At 45.6% G+C, this 20,787-nt stretch overlaps 1 protein-coding gene across 2 annotated transcripts in view; it reads left to right on the top strand.

Annotated features, from left to right (window-relative positions):
• The window catches only part of LOC144128019 (uncharacterized), a 124,702-nt gene that overhangs the window by 86,722 nt on the left and 17,193 nt on the right, over positions 1-20,787 (top strand). For both annotated transcript variants that reach the window (XM_077661071.1, XM_077661072.1), the window contains one exon: positions 13,681-13,804. In XM_077661071.1, coding sequence (XP_077517197.1) covers positions 13,681-13,804 — 124 coding nt within the window. The remainder of the gene's footprint in view (positions 1-13,680; positions 13,805-20,787) is intronic.

The following is a 20,787-nucleotide window of genomic DNA, read 5'->3' as shown; positions in this document are numbered from 1 at the left end:
ATAATAGGAAAAATCATACATAACATAGTTACAATCACAAAGCAAAAACATAACATTATATTCTGCTGGGTCCCTAGCCATGTTGGAATTTTAGGTAATGAGAGAGCAGATGCTTGCACAGCACAAGCTCGAATTGGTCATTTAAAACAAGTTAACATACCACAGAGGGATTTTTCTAAATTACTGCACAGTAAACTCAGGAATAAGTGGCAGATTGCATGGGACGAACAGACAAACAACAAACTACATTCTGTAAAACCTGTTTTGGGAGAATGGAGATCATGTACACATCAGGAGCGTTTCATAGAAGTTATTTTGTGTCGAATACGCATTGGACACACACACCTTACTCACAACTTCTTACTGACAAAAAAAGACTAACCTCTCTGCGAAATGTGTGGCGATGAACTCACGGTAAACCACATTTTAATTGTATTCATTGTACAATGAATACATCCCACTACACCCCATGTTACTTTTAGGAGATCAAGCACTGGTTGATTTTTCAAGCATTTTTAAATTTCTCAGAGAAGCCAATGTTTTATACAAACTTTAGATATAAAAGCGCAACCTTTAACAAAAGCTCTAACCGTGTGCTTGGCGCATCATAGCCTCAGTTGCTTTTGCGCCATTAAAATCAATATAACTAGCTTTTTATTTTGATTGTATTGCTTTTTGTTGTTACCATCATATTTAAAAAATAACTTTTTGAAAAGTTTTGCACACCCACTTTGGGGCATTTTTTTTCGTTCGGAAGTAATCAACATCAAACCAAATCAGTTTTATTCACACGGCTAATGAAAAACATATATGCGAATCAACTGGGCCTTCTCTGGTAGACTTGGCCCCATGCAAGATATGCAAAAATATTATAACGAGATGACTCAGTATTGTGCATCAAATTCATGTACAACAGTTATGCAGTATTTTAAACAGAACAGCGCGCAGTTTGACAGGCCCAAGCAACTCGCCCCAAGCATCCGTTTTAACGAGTTATGCAGTAGTTATTTACAAAGAAAAGCACGAATACTCATGAAATTATACAATGGTTGCAAAAACAAAAAGTGATATGCATGTAAGCAAAACTGTTTTAGAACAGATTTGGATATTGGTCGCTTTGGGAAAATTTTTTTTTTGGCGGTTGAAAAATGACCTATTTTTAAGCTTGCAGGTACTGTCGACGACCGAAAATTAGGACGCCTGATTTTTCGGACATGCTTGATTACTCGTACTTTTTCGAGGCACCGCGACATGGCCCATAGAGCCAATGTTTAAAAGCTCCTGAAATTTCGGACGCACCGCAACTGACTGCTCTATTTTTCGGACCTCATTCGCACTTGCCGCCAATACAGAAGCCGCCATATAATGTGTACAGTGGAACCTCATTACTTCAAACTGCAGGAGAGATGGAAAACTTGATCAAATAAAACGAAATTCGAGCTTAAAGGGGGCCTCTTGCAATACTGAAATTCTGCGCGAGTCTGCACATTGCACCCGCGTGGTTTCGAATTCATACGGTTCTTAAACGTCTTCCTCCGCACGAACTTGAAAACCAGTCAGAGTTCGCAGAACTCATCTATGCCGAGTCTTTCGTTTCGAATTCGGAAAAAGGTAACAGCGAACCGCGTGGGAGGCATACGGCTTCATGGAGACGGTGAGTGCGGGAGGAAATGGTGGTGCATTTTAAAGCGAGGTCAGCGTACCCACGGCAAAACGCACCGCAACCCTGACTTTTCTATCGTAAAACCGTAAATAACTGGCGTTTCGATGACTGGCAAGATGCCCCTCATTATACACAAGCCACTGCAGAGTGCATATCGCCAAATACGATGCCGATTTCTGCTCTAGTTGCTAGGCCTAATGACGGAGGCCAACGCCGACAGAGCGCTTGCTTTGGCCGTTTCTCGGTTCTTATTGTTTCGCCATTTTTGCGTTCTCATTCTGGGCCCATCGTACTGCGGGCGCAATGCAGTTCCAGCGGCGGCATGTTCGTTGTCCCGTTCAGACTTTGTCCCAACCCATGCCGAGGGCAGTGACATGCCGAGGGCAGCCCAGCCAGGCCGAGCTTGTGAAAGCGGTCGCCGCCCGTTTTCTGTGCACGTGTCGCGCGGCAAAATTTAGTCATTAGGAGCTTTAGAATCAGTGCAACACAACTGACCTCTTCCTTCAGCATAATGGCAATAAGTTCGTGATTTTTTCGTTGAAATTTGATTTTCTGGACTGCTTGATTTTTCTGGCTTATTCGCGGTTTCTAGACGGTCCGAAAAATTTGTCGGCGACTGTAATTGGTTCCAGATTATTGCAGTGGCATAGGAAGTAATTTTTACTGTACACATTGTTAAAGGGGCCGTGAAACACATTTTCTTTGCATTGTTTTGCCTGCTGGTTGTGTAGAATGAGTTAGTGATCCTACTAGCATCAGTTGCACTGCATATTATATTCTGGTTTTTAAATATTTAGCTCGCAAAAACAAATTCCTGCCACTGATGGTGTCGCCACACAGTGGCAGTTTCTAGCAGTGGAGATGACATCATCGGGTAGGAGCGTGATGATTGGACAAACAGTAAATATACTCAAATTGTGTTAATAAATGAAGGTACTTTTTCTCGCGTTTTTGGGTTTTATATTAGACCAACAAAACCAACATGTTTGCCTTCTGTAAAGGCACTGCAAAGCAAGCAAAACAAAAAAGCACCTCCAGGGGCTCTGGCTTTTGTTTCGCATCGAAGGACTTTGCTCCTCTCTGTACACTTCAATGACCTAGCACACACAGCACTTAAGGTGACTCTCTGTGTATCTGAGAACGGCTTGATGGAATCGATTTGATCAAGCCATTGCATTCTACAAGCGTTCATTTCAGTCCCAGGGAAGCACACAAAGAAAAAAGCCATTCGTTTCACGTATACCGGCACACATCGTCAGCTTGTGGGGGATACTGGGCAGCGGCGCCTTATGGAGACACGTTCCCGTCAACAGTGCGCAGTGACAGGGCACAGCAAGTGGTAGCACTACACGATATGCTAAAAAGTATCTCGCGCAGGTCGTCACTCTGTCGCAATATCTCGTGCTTGAGTTCGGATAAGTGAGGGAAGGCCATTGGTCAGTGTTACCTTCTGCGCCATCGACGTGACAGTGAACCATTGCTGGGCCAGCTGGGCGTCTAGTGGTTGTCACCATGGAAACGATGCTGCCATCCTTGGCAAGAATGAGGTTGCAGTGAGCATGCAACCATGGTATGCAAATTTCCGTGACTTGCTCAGATAGGCTGTTTTGATCGGTCCCACCGAATGTTGTCATTGGGAAAGGGAAATGGCAATGGGAAACACCGCGAAAGTAGTTGAGGGCAGCATGTTGTTTGCTTGTATTTAAAAGTTGTTTCTATGTGCCAATTCCTGTAATTATTTCTGAGTCAGCATCTGTGTGACATAAAGAATTCACTTGAATTATAGCTGTCATCCCTTCAAGCAGTGTTTCACAGCCCCTTTAACAACTAGAAGGTTAAAACGACAGTTTAAAAATTTATAGTACGATGAGACGGATAAATGAAAACAGATGAAGGTAGTGGGATGTTATTGTTTAGTATGTGTACAAGTATAACGACACAAGCTAGGTTGATATCCCGCATAGCAAAGAGAGGTGTAATGTCTAGGTCACGAAAAGAGCGGAGCAGTTCTGAGAGTTTACTACAGCATAAACTCGTGTACTGTCTCCATTAACGTTCTCATTACAGGCATAGATATAGTAGCGCACAGCAAAGCGTCATCCCGCCAGTAACGAAAGAGGAAGTAAAGAAAGCATTAGGAGCAATGCGAAGGGGAAAAGCAGCTCGTGAGGATCAGGTAACAGCAGATTGTTGAAGAATGGAGGGGAGATTGTGCTAGAAAATCTAGCCGCCCTGTGTACGCAGTGCCTTATCACCTTTATCGTACAAGAAGCTTGGAAGAACGCAAACGTAATCTTAATTCATTGGAAAGGAGACGCCAAGGACTTGGAAAAATTACGGACCGATCAGCTTACTGTCCGTTGCCTACAAGGCATTTACTAAGGTAATCGGCAGTAGTCAGGGAAACCTTAGACCTTAATCAACCAAATCATCAGGCAGGCTTTCGTAACGGATATTCCACGATAGTTCATATTCACACTATCAATCAAGTGACAGAGAAATGCGCAGAATATAACCAACCTCTATATATAGCTTTCATTGATTACGAGAAAGCATTCGACTCAGTGGAAACCTCAGCAGTCATACAGGCATTGCGTAATCAGGGGGTAGAAGGGCCTTATGTCAAAATACTGGAAGATATACATATAGCAACTGCACAACTACTATAGTCCTCCACAAAGCAATAAAATTCCAATAAAGAAGGGCGTCAGGCAAGGAGACACGATCTCGCCAATGCTGTTCACCGCATGTTTACAGGAGGTATTCCGAGGCCAGAATTGGGAAAAGTTCGGAATAAGAATAGATGGAGAATATCTAAATAATATGTGATTTGCTGATGACATTGCCTTGCTGAGTCACTCAGGAGGTGAACTGCAAAGCATGATCAATGAGTTAGACAGAGCAGCAAGGTGGGTCTTAAAATTAACATGCAGAAAACCAAAGTAATGTTTCACAGTTTAGCAAAGGAACAGCAGTTCACAATTGGAAGCGAGGTGCTGGAAGTGGCAAAGGAATGCATCTACTTAGGGCAGGTAGTGACAGCTGATCTGGATCATGAGAGGGAGATAACCAGAAGGGTAAGAATGAGGTGGAGTGCATATGGCAGGTTCTTTCAGATTATGAATAGCAGGTTACCAATATCCCTCAAGAGAAAAGTGTGCAGCAGCTGTATCTTACCGGTACTCACCTACTGGGCAGAAAATTGGAGTCTAACAAAAAGAGTTCGCTTTAAGTTAAGGACAACACAGCGAGCCATGGAAAGGAAAATGATAGGTGTAACTTTAAAAGTCTGGAAGCTTGCTGCGTGGGTGAGGGAACAAACACGTGTTAATGACATCCTAGTCGAAATAAAAAGGAAGAAATGGGCTTGGGCAGGGCACGTACTACGCAGGCAAGATAACCGCTGGTCCTTAAGGGCAACGGAGTGGATTCCAAGAGAATGCAAGCGTAGCAGGGGGCAGCAGAAGGTTAGGTGGGCAGATGAGATTAAGAAGTTTGCAGTCAGTCATACGGTAAAAGCAGCTGGCAAAGGACAGGGTTAATTTAAGAGGTATGGGAGAGGCCTTTGCCCTGCAGTGGGCGTAGTCAGGCTGATGATGATGATGATGAAATTTATGTAAGGGCAGCAATTCTTTTTCCAGATTCGAGGGCCAATTTTTGTCTTCCGGCCAGTACACGCAATGTGCGAAAAAGAACACGCCAATCAGTGAATGAGCAGCATTTATTGTACGTTCAATCGTCACTCAAGGAGTCTTCAGACTCCGGGCTGGTGCTTTGCTCTGGTGCACGCTCATCCCTCAAGAAGTCGCGCTGCAGGTTCGTTGTCAAAGCACAGCTATTTTTCCACGCTTCCATCACTTGGCAAACAATTCTTCCAGTTCGGAAACTTGCATTGCTTGCTTTGGGCAGTGCACTTTTTGCAGCTTGTGATCCTCAAAGCATCTTTTTGGTTGCGCCATCGTCGGATGCACTTCTTGGCCACGTCTAGTTTCCTTGTTGCCGCACGCTTGCCGTATTGCGACAGCAAACTCCCAGCCATCTAGCTATTAAGGTGTTTGCCCATTGTGCTAAAACTGCAACGCTTGGTGGCAGCACGCGAAAGCCACAACTACGGTGAACTAACGCTATCACAACTCCCGTACCTTTGACAGCCACAAAAGGCTGGAGCTGATGATACTGGTACTGATATGGATAGGGGGAGCTCGTGGCGAGGGAGAAAGTTGATGATGATGAGCCACGGCCACGAGCGCCATCCGTGGGCGGCACCTGGAAGCTCCTGTGACATGTGCCGCCTCCGCGATCAAGCGCTCCGTTGCTCGCAACTGGAGCTCATCGCGGAGGATATGGCGCCTGTGTATTTCGAAGGCTATTTCCACGTGGGTCGTGGAAAGTTTTGGTGGGGCCCTTGCACGGATATTTTTTTTTTAGTGTTTCGTTCTGGAAGGGTGCAGCCCATGCACGGGGCAGCCTTTACACACATTTATACAGTGTTTGTGGTGCTCCGCTACCAGTCATGTAGGTGTGTTGTGATTGAATCCCAGCTGTGGTGGCTACGTTTTGACTGAGGCAAAATGCTAAAGATGCCAGTGTGCTATGTGATGTCAGTGTGTGTCCGCCCTTTAATGGCCAAATTCCTGAGCAACATACCAAAATCAGCAAATTTTTTCACGATTTTTGGTGAAAACAACTGTTGTCAGGCTTAAAGTGTGTGCTGAATAAAGGCACAAAACGCATTGGGGGGAGAATAACCGCCCTCTATAGTCAGATGCAACTCGAGAACGAGGCAGCAGATGCCCCTCAAAGAAGCCCCTCCAGCCAATGGTGTCGACCGATTCTCCCCCTTGACCGATCCCATTGGGCCTGCTAGCATGAAATCGCAGGGGATGGCAGATGAATGGGGAATAACTATGGCTTAAAGGACTGTTGACGCCAAATTTTTTTTGTTTTCTTCTTTCAAATGATGTCTTAGAGATTGGTATTCATGGAGCATCTCGTGGTAGTTGCCTATGATAGCTGAACGATATATAATTGAATTTATTCTCGATGCTTTTTCAGTATCGGTTTCATCAACCGAACAATGTCTGTGATGTGTAGTTGGACATTAGGTCACATGAGGCACAAAAAAAAGGCAGTATAACTGCTGTTACGACGTTTGTTGCAGTTCTAGCTCTTGAAGCAAGCTGGCTGATGTGCTGTAGTGAGTTAAAGATACATATCAGCATTTATATTGCAGTTTTTTTCATACCTGACAAGGCCCAAGGATCAACTGCACGTCACAACCATCGTTTGGTTGATGAAATCAAAACTGCATGAAAGGAAAAATTCAGTTGCAAATTATTTAGCGGTCGTATGTGAATACCATGTAGGGATTCATGTATTCTTTTGTCTAATGCATCATTTTAAAGAAGAAAACTTGTGATGAATTAGGTGTCTGTGGCCCTTTAATTGCATTAACCACGGCGTCAGGAAAGTGATTCACACCATCGGCTGGAGGGCGTCTTTTGTGGGACATCTGCGGCTTCGTTCTTTAGTTGTAACGAACCATAGTGTTGAAAATTGCTACCAATACATTTACCGACCGTAACTCGTCTTTGGTGGAGGGAGCGGTGCAACGTCGGCCCAGAGTCTGATGGTGGGAGCGGTGCATCATCGGGCCAGACGGCGTTGCTCGTCATTGGTGATCCCCCATGCCAAGTACAGCTCTGGGTTAATGGTTAAACCCTAGGTGGTGGAAAATATTCTGAGCCCACCTATTCTGGAACCCACCACTACGGGGCCTCTTTTACCTTCTTCCTTATTTCTCTTCCCCCTTTCCTTTGGGGCCCATTCAAGGTCTTCATTTAGAGAAGGTGAGACCATTCTTGTCCCTTTCCTTTCACCAAAACCGATTCTATATTCTGAGAGAACTGCAGCGCCTATATGGCATTATCACGAGGGAGCAAGTCTCTAAAAAACAAACCCTTAATGTTTTGTCTCACCACATCACTTGGCAGTGAATTCCAGTCCTTGCTGATCCAAACAAAAAAGGAAGATATTTGTCCTTGACCTTTGCACTTTGTATGATCAATTCGTGAAGATACATAATGCATTGGGTGCAAATATGATGAGCATGAAACTCCTGTTTCATTGTGATACATTGAGTAGAAGAGCTTTAGAGGGAGAGCCCTGTGATGCTCTCTCAATGAATCCCAGTCCATTTCCTTCTTCATGCTGCTTGTGTTAAGATAGCAATCATAGTCCGAGGACAAATCGCATTGCAGCAGATCGGATATGTTCAAGCATGTGTGCATGAATATGATAAACTGGATCTCACACAGGACAGGCGTATTTCAAAATGGACCTGACACATGTTTTATGTGCCACTTCTATATCCTCTGTACACACATGTTTTGAATTCCGCTGAAGAGAACTTAGCTAGGGATATACCTGCCTTTGTAGCTACATTATTAACATGTGCAAACCATGTACCATCCTCAGAAAAAATAATACCTAGGTGCCTATACGTAGTTCCTGATCTTATCATTTGTTCTTTGAGGGCATACTGAGATTGGACTTTGTTTGTATTTTCTCTGGTGACACATTTTAGGGATATTCTCTTGTTTCTACTCCAGCTCTGAATTAGCCCGAGATATTCCTTCAGGACACACTGGAGTACAAAAGCACAATTATCCGCAACCGACTGCACTCAGGACTTAATTCCATCATTAATATAGTTTAGAATAATAAGACAGTTATACATCAAACAATAACTGTATTTACACGATTGTAGGTCGACTGGAATGTCAATCGACCCCCCCCCCCCCTCCCCCATATCGCATGTCATAAAACAAAAGGGTGTGCCCGTGGCAATCCACAACTAACATGTATACTTGCGTATAATCCACCCTCATGTATAGCTCGCACACTCCACTTTCAGCCGCAAAAATTTGAAAAAAGAAAAACTAAAACGCTCCCAAATCTTTCCTAGTCCCACAAAGTGCTACAAGATGGCGTCAGTTTTTCCCACCCGCATCCATTATCATCGTGACTCAACACGAGAATTCCGTGGCTTTCTGTTTCCGGTTTTCACAGTGCCTTGCCCAGCGCCATTTGGTCTTTGTTATCCGGTGCTTTGTTCGGAAGTGTGGGGACTGCTTGCAGAACCTGTCGTGTTGCGTGCACAGTCATGTGGCAAGCTGTGTGCTTTTGAATGTGAACAAAAAGCAATGGGCAAGCACAGACGCAGACCAGCTTTGGGAGCATGGCAATGGGGCGAGCTCGTCCGACAGCGATGAGAGTGCCGATGAGCTGAGCTCATCCGATGATGATGAACGCAAAAGTAGCGATGAATGGTGAAATAAAATCTTGGTATCAGTCGCCAACTTTTTAATTATCTGACACAGTAGTCACAGTGGCACCACAGTGTGTGTTAATTCGTGTGTAACCCGCACCCGAGAAAATCTGATTGAAAAAGTGCCGCTTATACACGTGCATACCATATATACTCGTGTAATGACCCTTAGTTTTTTCAAAAAAGATGACTTCAGTTTGGGGGGAGGGTTCATTATGCGGGAAAAAGTTTCAACAGATTTTTTTAGAAGGATAAAAGTTTCATATCATACCTCCGTTCATCCTTCCGTCATCAACAAACGCATGTGATCAGACGCGTTCATGTCGCTGGTGTTTAGCATCATTCACTTTGATGCGATCCCACACTGTTGTGGCAGCCGGCAGCGCCGGCCAATCGCGGCGAGATAGCGCGAGCATGCTGAGCGCCAGCTTTGAAGCGGTGTTCACATGGGGACATAGACAAGGATGCACCTGGTTAGGAGGTGAGCGATGTCACCGATCCGCCGATGTCCACCCCTGCTCTTGGATTTACGATTCATATGGACAGCAGGGACCAGCCGAGAGGGACGAGCGAAGCATCCGGGCTTTGGAGGCAGAGGGGAGGGGTTGTAAGGGAAGGAAGGGGCCAAAAGACAATACGCCCTCGCTCGGTTGTGTTGGTGTCTGGACACTGGAGGCTGAGAAAAAAAGACGAAGGGGGAAACAGAATAGATGCACGAAAGGAAAGGAGATAAAAGAGAAAATAAACCTGGAGGGGAACAGCCAAAAAAAAAGAAAGACTGTAGCGGGCTGCACTCCATGCACACCACCAAAGGCCGCATCTCCTGGAGAGACTGGGACTGAACATCCCGGCTGAACAAACGGTCCCCTCCTCGGTGTGCGGCGGCTGCTGGAGCAAAACTGGAAGCTGCGTCGCCGCAAGCACTCTCGAAGGCGTGACGTGTACGCAGCCGCCGTCACTTAGGGATTACATCAATAAAATGGAGAGTTGAGCGAGTTGGTACATACTGCTGGGAATAACAGCGCTGAGACGAGGGACAAAGACAGCACCGGTCCTGTTGTCTTCTTCCTTCTTTGTCACTCGTCTCAGCGCTGTTATTCCCAGCAGGGATTACATCGCCTGTGTGAATACCCAGGTCAGGTTAAAAAAACACACAGGACGGTTACTAGTGTGTAATGCGAATGTTAAAGCCTTTGCCTAGAGCACACAACGTCTTGGCACTCTGCCAAGTTCGCCGAGTGTGCAATGATGCCCCCCCCCCCCCCCCCCCCCCCCCCCCCGCCGCTCTATCAAGAGCTCTCCTCAAAAGATGAACAAAGAAGGGATGATGTTACTGGCAGGCAGCATCTAGGCACGCTGCCATGGTTTGCACTGCGGATGGCGCGAAAACCGAGGAACACCTTACAAAAAGCTGAAGGCTAAAAAAAGTGAATTCTGGACGACAAAACTGGGGGGGCGGGTTCATTATGCGAGTGGGTTCACTGCGCGCATATATACGGTGTATGGTAAAATGTATTAGTCACTGGACTGCTCGTCCACACTTGTGTTAGCATCGTCACAAGTGCTGCCGCCGTAATCGCTGCTGCAGTCCTGCAGCACGTCGTTGTCAGTGAAATCCCGCACTTCGCAAACAACCGCACCATGATATCTTGGGGAACAAATGAAAATTTTGCTTGGCTGCAGCAGCCGTATACCTTCGTCAGTCGTACATCAACTTGTGGCTCGGCGCAGTTGTTCGTTTCTTATGCACTGAAAGACAGCCGCACCTTTGAATGTAATCATGAAGGGGCATCAAATGGGTAATAACCAGACCTGAAGCACTCATGACAGCTGACAAAGCACTGCAGTAAAAACTGGTAAAACATGGCCAGCAGTCAAGTCAAATGCGGAAAACAGAGCCAGAGAGAAACTATGCGGGAACAGTGTCAGCTCTTCCATCGCCTACCAGTACTTCCCAGAAGTGCTGCCGTTTCATGTGGTGGTGCTGCCAGTTTTGGAGCAGTGGCCCTTCCATCAACTGTTGGCACTCCCATGAGCACTGAGTGCACAGTAAATACAGTAGCCGACGGGTGATTCGGACTCTAATAATTCGAACTTGTAGGATATTTTGGACCTCGATAAGGCACCGTCAGTCCCCCATAGAAGCGTATACATATTCACGACGGATATTTCGGACTTAAAAAGTCTGAAAGTTCGATTTTTTGGACTAATTTCAGTCGCCTGCGGGCCAAAGTCCGCCATCTTCTCAGCTTTTCAGCTGCGCAAAAGGCGCCGTCTTGGATTGAGGTGGATTTATGCTGCAGTTGGCTTGGCTTGACACACTTTCGGTACCTCATTGTTGCCAGTAGAGGTCTCTGCGATCTCTGACACTTCGAGGTGGCAGCCGGATTGTCATCGCCGCCAACTTGCTTTTGTCGCCGACGTTGTTGGGGGCAGTTATCGCTTGTCCCATATGTTTAAAATTGGTTGTTGGGAAGGAAATTGTGCAGGAGCTATCTCACATCTCTGTAGGAAAGGATAAAGGAGGGACTGAGGGAAGAAAGGAAAAAAAGAGGTGCCGTAATGGAGGGCTCCAGAATAATTTCGACAACCTGGGGATCTTTAACGTGCACTGACATCAAACAGCACACGGGCGCCTTTGCGTTTCGCTTCCATCGAAACGCGCCCACCGCGGTCATGTTCCAACCTGGGTACTCCGGATCAGTAGCCGAGCGCCCTAACCACTGAGCCAGAGCAGCGGGTCTCATGCGTTCGCCATTCGCCGTTCGTCACTTGGGTTTCTCTGACCGCATTGACCGAGTGGCGCTCAGTCTTCACGAAGTTACATCTGTTCGCCGATTTGTGATTGCGTCCGGCGGTTCCGCCGCTTTGAAAGAAAAGTGCCTTATATTTGCGTGTGTTTAATGAGCGGTGTGGTGCACACTGGTTGTGGACAACATGGCCCCGCTGGGTCAGTCAAAGAAGCCTGGGAAGTATTCCAACTAAATGCGGTGACCTTGCTGTCTAGCGTGTACAGTGAAAGCACAACCTTGGTGCAAATACAGGTGCAAATCGTTGCCATCAAGAGAAATTTTCCGCAAGGTAAACTCAGTGGCATTTTTAAGCCGATATCATCTGAATGAAGTGATTTTTTTGTACTTCACAGATTTTTCGGACTGTTCGGTTATTCGGACCATTTTTCGGGTCCCTTTGAGTCCGAAAAATCGGTCGGCGACTGTATTAAAAAACCTGGAAAATCCTTCCAAGCACGCATGCAGAATAGCTGAATGTCGAACCACACTGTAGTGTCTCTGATATCTCGTTTGTCTCGCCTTTATTGATGCTGCCGTGCTTGCTTTGGTTTTGATTGTAAGTCGACCCCCAACTTTGGATTTTCAAAATTAAAAAAAAAAAATAGGTTGACGCCTTATTTACACAAATGTAAGTCGACCTGTTTTTCAAAATTTGAAAATACGAAGTACTGGGGTTGACTTACATATATTAGTGTGGGCAGAGAAAAAGAAAGAAATAAAAACAGTCGGAACGAAAGCATGGCCCCATAAATAAAGGCGAGACAAATGAAATATCAGGCATGCCACAGCATGGTTGCATTTTTGCTGCACAGCTTCGTTGCATCGCTCTTTGTGCTGGCCTAGAGCAGCTGCTATGTCAGCGCGCAGAACCGGCACCCTCCACTCCCCACACATGGCTGCGCGGCTGCTGTTAAGTGGCGGCCCAATAGCACATACTTTCTACTGTTACGTTCTACACATACGTTCCCCACACATGGCTGCAGATGGCGGCTGCTGATAAGTGGCGGCCCAATAGCACATACTTTCTACTTTTATGTTCTACACATACGTTTTACTGTTCACATGCTTTAATAGGCATCCTCCAAGTTTTTTTGCTTTCAACTGCACATTCGGCGCTCAAGGGAGCGTCGATAGTTCTTGGAAGGGCCGCTGTTCCTATCGCGACGGCACCGCCACTCAGAATGGCAGCGGCGCCAGGGAATGTCTGTACCCGACGGAAGAGCAGACGCCGCTCACTTGTAGTTTCCCTTCGGCTCTGATGCATTTGACTACTTCCAGCCGCGTTTCACAAGCTTTTAATGTAGTGCTTCATCAGTCGTCATTTGTGCTCTGGGTCCCGTAAGCGACCGGCGCTCGTTCACAGCTGCATTCAAAATGGCTGTCATTCTTTATGCCAAAGAAACTAACTGTGCGCCAGGCCGCACGTTCAACGTTCGCAATGGGTAATGCAGGTGTGGCAGCTGCAGCAAGGCAAAATTTTAGCTGTTCCATGCGATATCGTGATGTTGCTGTTTGTGAAGTGCGCAATTTCGCTGCACGACGATGTGAGGACGTTGGCGCAAGTGTGGACAAGTCCAGTGACTAATACATTTTCGTTTTGGAATATGCCCACGGGCACGCCAGCGTGCAGCAGCCGGTAGCGGCTGGCGATAAGCGGCGGCCGCAGGATAATGCTATCGAGTTTTATTATTAAAGGCCAAGCTTAAACGACCTCCAAGTTTTTTTTTGTTTTCTGAAATGTGATACGAGGGGGTTGACTTACATTCGAGTCGACTTACAGTCCTGTAAATACGGTACAATTGTGTTAATGTGGTATATATTTTACTGGCTGTCAGTGCTTCCCCTCATGCCTGGGGTGCTGGCTAATGCTTTGTGTGCGTGTCCTTGCTGTGCAGGGATGAGCAAGTGCCCGCGGACATGCGGCCCCATTCAGTGCGGCACATGCGAGCACCCAGCCCCCCGTTGCAGAACATGGATTCCCACTTGGACATGCCACGCACCCCGACCACTGACCCCAAGGTGTGTGCCGTATACACAGCACAGTGTTTGGCCAGGCTATGCTCATTGAAGCAGAGGGTGTCTGTTTATGTCTTTTATTTTGTGTATTTCCACAGAATGAAAGGCTTTGCTCATTGAAGCAGAGGGTGTCTGTTTATTTCTTTCATTTTGTGTATTTCTACAGAATGAAAGGCTATGCTCATTGAAGCAGAGGGTGTCTGTTTATTTCTTTCATTTTGTGTATTTTCTCAGGAAGCTATATTTTTACGTAGTTGTCCCAGTTTCTCGACGTTTTTTGCCTCCTCTTGTGCCTTTTATTTGAATCTGACACATAACAAAAAAAATAAATTGTACTGAACGGTAGGAAAGATAGCTTGAAAATCAATGCAGTCAGAGTGGTCTTTTATAGGTCAGCCACTCCCCAATTTTTTTTGCCAGTCCCATCCTTCACTTCCTTTTTTTTTGTGAGCCATCAGTTTCAAAGGAAGGCCTGTGGAGGCACACCCATTAGTGTACTCTGTTTCCTGCAGCAGTGATTTTTTTTTCTCATATGTGCACCCTCGCTGTGTTATAGCATGGCACCACAAAGGGGGTAGGACAGAAGAAAACAGCAGACTTCGTTGTTGACCAACTGGCTGAACGCTGCTGCAGCTCCTGTGCTTTCTTGACGCTTGTGTTGGTAAATTCATCACCACATTCAGGTGCCACGCAGTGCAAATTGTTTCCAACTCTCCAGGTCACTGCGCGGGCATCTAGTCCACATGCTGTTAGTAGCAGGGCAGCAGCAGCAGCAGGCACTTTCTTCTTACTTAAGGCGAGGAGAAAGTTTTACAAAGAAATCTTGTATCAGTGAAGTTGTCGTACTTCAGGGAATAAGTATTTTTGTGTGCAGATTCCAAATATGTCACTTAATTTTATTTAAAACATGTCCTTGCACATGTATGTAATATGTAATGTAACGTCTTGCCGAAGGATCTAAAAAAAATTTGTTGCATGTAACTTGTTAATATATATGCCATTGATCTCTCTCGACATCAAGGTATGCAATAAGGGTAAAATTATCAGCCTGCCTATCGTGGAAGTTGAGTTGTAGTGTTTTGAAGTTGCCACTTCTGAAATGGGAAGAAAAGAAAAATTTCTTCCCGTTTGACTTCAAAACCTTGCAACTGAATTTCTATGATGTGCAGGATGAAAATTTTACCATTATTTCATACCTTGCTGCCAAGACTGGCATATACCAGGTGTCCTAGCTAAATGTAACCAAGCTTTTAAAAAGGATGAAATGTCCTAGCCCAGTGAAACCAACAGAGTAGTCTGTAGTATTTTTTTCATTCTTCAAAGTTAATTAATCAGTTCTCTAATTAGCTAACTTTTTAATTATTTATTTGAGGAACAAACGGTCAATGTAAAAGTAGCAAGTCGTCTCAAAAAACCACTAGCAGCGCTGTTTCCATCAAGGTACGATTTACGCAGCTTTATTTATTGGCCTTAAAAGAAAGCTGTCACATGACCAGCTGCTGGGTCACATCTCTGCCCCAATGTGCCAATGTGCACGCAAAGGCTCAGCGGGGAGAGCACTTCAGTAAAAATGGATTTTGTTCTCTAAGACTCGTCTGGGGATGTTTAAATGGCACCATTGTCACGCGGACACTTTTTTTATTGCTAGTGCTAGGGCTTAAGGCCGGAAAAAAACAGTATCTTGGCGCAAACGTTTCAGTCAGCTGTTTTCCAAAGTGTTCTACAATTTTTCTATTGACACTTTGTTCCCCAGGGTAATAATTAAAAAGTTAGCTAACTAGGATTCACTATTTAGTTAACTTTGAAGACCGAAAATATAGTGCAGACTAGGTCATGCGACTCTAAACAACTCTTAGTTGGTCTCACGCGGGTAGGGCATTCAATGTTTTTTAAAAGCTTGGTTACATTTAGCTGGGACACCTGGTATATTGGCAAGTTACATGCAGCAAAATTTCCTTCAATTTGTTTGACAAAAAATAACATCTTACATACACGCGCAGACTTGTTTACATAAAATTAATCGACATGTTGGAATCGGTGCACAAAAATATGTTCCCTGAAGATTTGATTGCAGTGACTTCATTAGTAAATATTTTTTAAACACCCTCCCTCTTCTCGGGACCCCCCCCTCAACTGCCACAGTGTGCAGGGGACTAATTTAGCCTATGGTGCTTGAAAGTGCATACTGTTCTGGCTGTGCTTATTTAATTCAAAAGTCTACACCTATTCTAGTGGGCCTGATGTTAGTGTAGGCCGTGGAATGCTTCAGTTGCAGACGGGGAAAGCTTCTAGAGGTTTCCATTTGTCAGGTCGCCGTGCCCCTGCAGCTTCCACACTCACACTGAAGTTCAGCAGGGGGCACCACCTGGCTTATTCCATAGCATTATGCATTATTTAATTTTTAAGCAACTGGGTTAATTCCATTGTATGGCATTGTAGTGTTGGCTGCATGATATCGTCAGTTGAAGTAGTGATATGGCCAGTGCAATCAGTGTTCACAAGAAGTGTTTTTGATAGTACAGGAGCATTGTGAAAATTGGTTTTAGGTTTTTGAGGAAAGGCAATGGTGCGTTGTCTCACATATCTCCGTGGACACCCCAACCCATGTCATAAGGGAAGGGGGGAATGTTGTCAGGATATTGTGGGTGGCTGGATGGCTGGTTGGTGTGGAATATTAATCGGGCCAACGTACCCACCACTGCAGGCTTCGTAAGTTTCGAGGGGGTGGAGCGACAAACTTCTCTATCCCGCTTGCAAAAGACGAGTTTCGCACAGCTGACTGGGGATAGGGGCCACGCCTGATTAGCCGTTGTCCGGAGGCATGAGGCGTATACAAGTTCAGTCACAACACTTTACTTAGGTAAACATCAGCGAAATGTTACAGAACACAGCCTAGCAAATTCCCCCGCAGGGGGGCGCCTGCAGCTTGCAGGCGTCGCGACGGTGAGTGGCGACACCGCGGGTTCCCGAGCATCCGCAGGGACATCCCCGCAAGGGGATGATGGTGAACAGTGCATCACCACGGACCCGAGCACCCACGCTTCGCCATGCGTGCCATCGCCGTGTCCGGGGAAAAGGGGATCCTGGTGGTTGAGCCGATGCCGAGCGTTTGGACCTTTAAGGCCCCTCGGCGGAAGCAACACACCACTTTGGCCCCAGCTTCACGTAGACGGCACCTCCGGCCTGACCCGACAGGGGGAAATCGGCAGTCGCCTTTTCCTATCCTCCCCTCTGTCTTTCACTTTCCTATCTCTTTCTTACAACTCTCCTATCTCCTACTCACTTCTTGGTTTTTTTCACTTTTCATAGGCGGCGAGGGTTAACCTTGTGTGGCCAACCACCCTGAGTTGTGTGGGATTTGGTTATAGTTGAGGTGTACAGCTGGCGTGGGCAGGACTTGCGTTCAAGTTCCTGTCCCGTCCCCTTGTTGGACTCCATGGTGGGTGGCTGGCACCATGACTGAAAAACTTAATTTTTTATGGCTCCCCCCCTTTCAAAACCCGATCGCTCTCTCAAGAGAGGGCGGAACGAAGCAGCAGACTTTTTCTCAAAAAAGAAACCGACATTGACATTCACCAAGTTCTATGTTATCCACAGTGAAAGTAATGAAAAACAAGCACGAATAATTTCTCCGTTCCTTGTGTCTAAATGCCTAACAGATACCCTGGGCCCTGGCTACAAGGTGTCTAAAATGGCCAGCGGAGACTTATTGTTAGAACTCCTTGACAACACCCAGAACTCGAAAATCTCAAACATTGCATCCATCGGAGAAATACCAGTTTCCATAACAGCGCACCGATCCCTAAACTCAGTCCGGGGTGTCATCTCTGAAAATGACTTCATACACCTAACCGAAAAAGAATTGCTGGAAGGCCTGTCTGACCAAAATGTCACAGATGTGTACAGAATCAAAATCCGGAAAGACAATAAAGAAATAGAGACAAAACACTTGGTTCTAACATTCAATACAAGTACATTACCAGAAACCATCGATGTAGGATACCTAAAAGTAAATGTCAGGCACTACATTCCAAACCACGAAGATGCTTCAACTGTCAAAGGTTTGGCCACGGCTCACAGAGCTGCCGCGGCCGCAAAACGTGTGCAAAATGTGCTTCCAAGAATCGCGTTTCTGAGGAATGTGACGCAGCCCTGCGCTGCGCTAACTGCGAAGGAGAACATGCTGCATACTCCAGGGCCTGTCCGTCCTGGAAGAAGGAAAAAGAGATTATCACGATAAAAACCAAGGAAAACATTTCATTTAGAGAAGCAAGAAGGCGATTTGCCGTTACCAACCAGAAAAATCCAGCTTTGCTGATGTGGTGCGCAGGGGCGGTGCACCACACAGCACCCCGGTGCCTGCCGAGGCCACTTCCATCGAGCCAATGGCAGGGCCATTCACGCCCCAGGCAGGGTCAGCGAAAGCTGCCCTGCCAGTGTCAAAGCAGGGAGCGCCGGTCCATGCGTCGGCATCCCGCAGGACTTCCCCCTACCGGGGGAGGACTGAAACCCACAAACCCGCGGCTTCCCCGCGGTCCTCCAGCGCCTCTCGTGAGGCGATGGATACAACTGCCACTCCGCCTGCTTTGCAGCGGCGGAACATCTCTCTTGAACGAAAAAAAGACAGGCCCCTAATAATGGGCCCACTACTTAAGTAAATCCCCTTTCATTTCCTCTCAAAAACATAAACATGGCTTTTTTAATCCATTGGAATTGTAGAGGGCTTATGCGGAATTACAGCGACATCACATATTTTAGGGTCAATGTTACCCACAGCTTTATGTCTTCAGGAGACCAATCTTGGTCCACAACATGTACATATCCTGAAACATTATAAAACTTTTAGACGCGATCAAGAGCAGGCAAATCGGCTATCGGGAGGCGTCGCGATAGTCGTTCAAAGCGGCGTCCCTGCTCAAGAAATTAAACTCAAAACAAAACTTGAGGCGGTTGCAGTCAGTATCGTAAACTACAAAACACTAACAATCTGTTCCGTATACATTCCTCCACATTTTACGTTAACACTCCATGATCTACAGCAACTGATCAGAGAACTTTCGGAGCCATATCGGTTACTTGGGGATTTTAATGCTCACTCTTCCCTTTGGGGAAGCGAACGTTGTGACGCTAGAGGTCAAATAATCGAAGATTTTATTCTGACGAATAATGTATGTCTTTTAAATACGAAAAAAGCCACATACTGTTCCCCAACGTCTGGGAAAATGAGCAGTTTAGACCTGTCTTTTTGTTCACCTTCTGTTTTTAGCGATTTTAAGTGGGACGTTTTAGACAACCCGTTTGGGAGTGATCACCTACCAGTTTTTATAAGCCTATCATCCTCACCTGCAGTCATCCCAACCAAACCACGGCGATGGAAGCTACATTTAGCTGATTGGGCGTTGTTTAGAGAAAAGGCCAGATTAGAAGACATTTACTCAGAAACACTTAGCATTGATGAACTCAATAAATTCTCACAAAGTGTATCATCGATGCTGCACGGCTAGCTATTCCCCCGTCCACAGGCGTGGTGCGCCAGAACCACAAGGTATGGTGGACGCGAGAATGTTGGGAAGCCAAAAAACAACAAAATAAGGCCTGGGGTGTATTTCGTAGGTATCCTACTCACGAAAATCTAATTGTTTTCAAAAAGGCAAAAGCTAAAGCCCGATATATACGGCGGAACGCGGAAAAAATGTCTTGCCAAAATTATGTGTCTTCAATAAACAGCTCGGTAACATCAAAAAAACTGTGGGAGCAGGTCAGAAAATTAAATGGCAGCTATTCCCCATTCACCCTTCCTCTGCTGACGGATCCCGGTATACAGACAAGTATTAAAGAACAAGCAGACATTTTGGGGCAATGTTTTTTATAGTTTCTAGTTCTTCCCACTATACACAGTCATTCTTAAAATACAAAAACACAACCGAAAAACAAAGGCTCCCTACGGCAGGCAGCACAAACGAGCCTTACAATAATTTGATTACACTTCAAGAAATACAGAGAGTACTGTCTATAGGTAAACAATCTGCACTAGGCCCCGACGAAATTCATTATGAAATGCTGTCCCATCTATCTGAGCAATCTGTAGAAGTTCTGTTAAAATTTTTGAACAAAATATGGGTAGTAGGAAAAATACCAGCTGCTTGGAAAAAAGCCGTTATTGTTCCATTTCTAAAACCAGGAAAGCCACCAACCTCCCCTAACAGTTACAGGCCTATAACCCTTACAAGCTGTCTTGCCAAATCTTTTGAGAGTGTTATAAATATTAGATTAATGTTTATTCTAGAATCCCGAGAGCTTCTTGATGTCCACCAATGTGGTTTTAAAAAAACATGTTCCACAGTCGACCATTTAGTCCGCCTGGAAAACACAATCCGAGAGGCCTTTATACACAGGCAACACTGCCTTTCAGTCTTTTTCGATATGGAGAAGGCATATGATACGACCTGGAGGTTCGGGTTCTTCGCGACCTGGCAGAGCTTGGTATCCGCGGGAGGATGCTGAAATATTTGAGCGACTTTTTATCCAACCATTCTTTCCAAGTTCGTCTCGGCGCAACCCTCTCAAATAATTTTACTCAGGAAAACGGCGTTCCTCAGGGATGCATTTTAAGTACTGCATTGTTCATAGTAAAAATGAATTCTTTAACCAGTATAATTCCACAGTCCATTATGCACTTGGTCTACATTGATGACCTTCAAATTGCATGCACATCTTCTAGCCTGGCAACTTGTGAGAGACAACTACAACTCACAATAAACAAATTAGCACTTTGGGCAGACAGAAATGGATTTAGGTTTTCTCCACAGAAAACTGTTGCGGTTCTTTTCTCGCTGCAGAGAGGACTGCAGATTAATCCCACCCTCCACTTGAACGACACCACACTTCCAGTAAAACGAGAACACAAATTTTTAGGCTTAACTTTTGACAAAAAGCTAACGTTTCTACCACATATAAACACCCTAAAAAAGAAAGCCACCCAATCC

Source organism: Amblyomma americanum, chromosome 4, assembly GCF_052857255.1.
Source record: "Amblyomma americanum isolate KBUSLIRL-KWMA chromosome 4, ASM5285725v1, whole genome shotgun sequence".
NCBI lineage: Eukaryota > Metazoa > Arthropoda > Arachnida > Ixodida > Ixodidae > Amblyomma > Amblyomma americanum.
The sequence above is the reverse complement of the archived record's forward strand: the minus strand, read 5'-3'. Positions and strand labels throughout refer to the sequence as shown.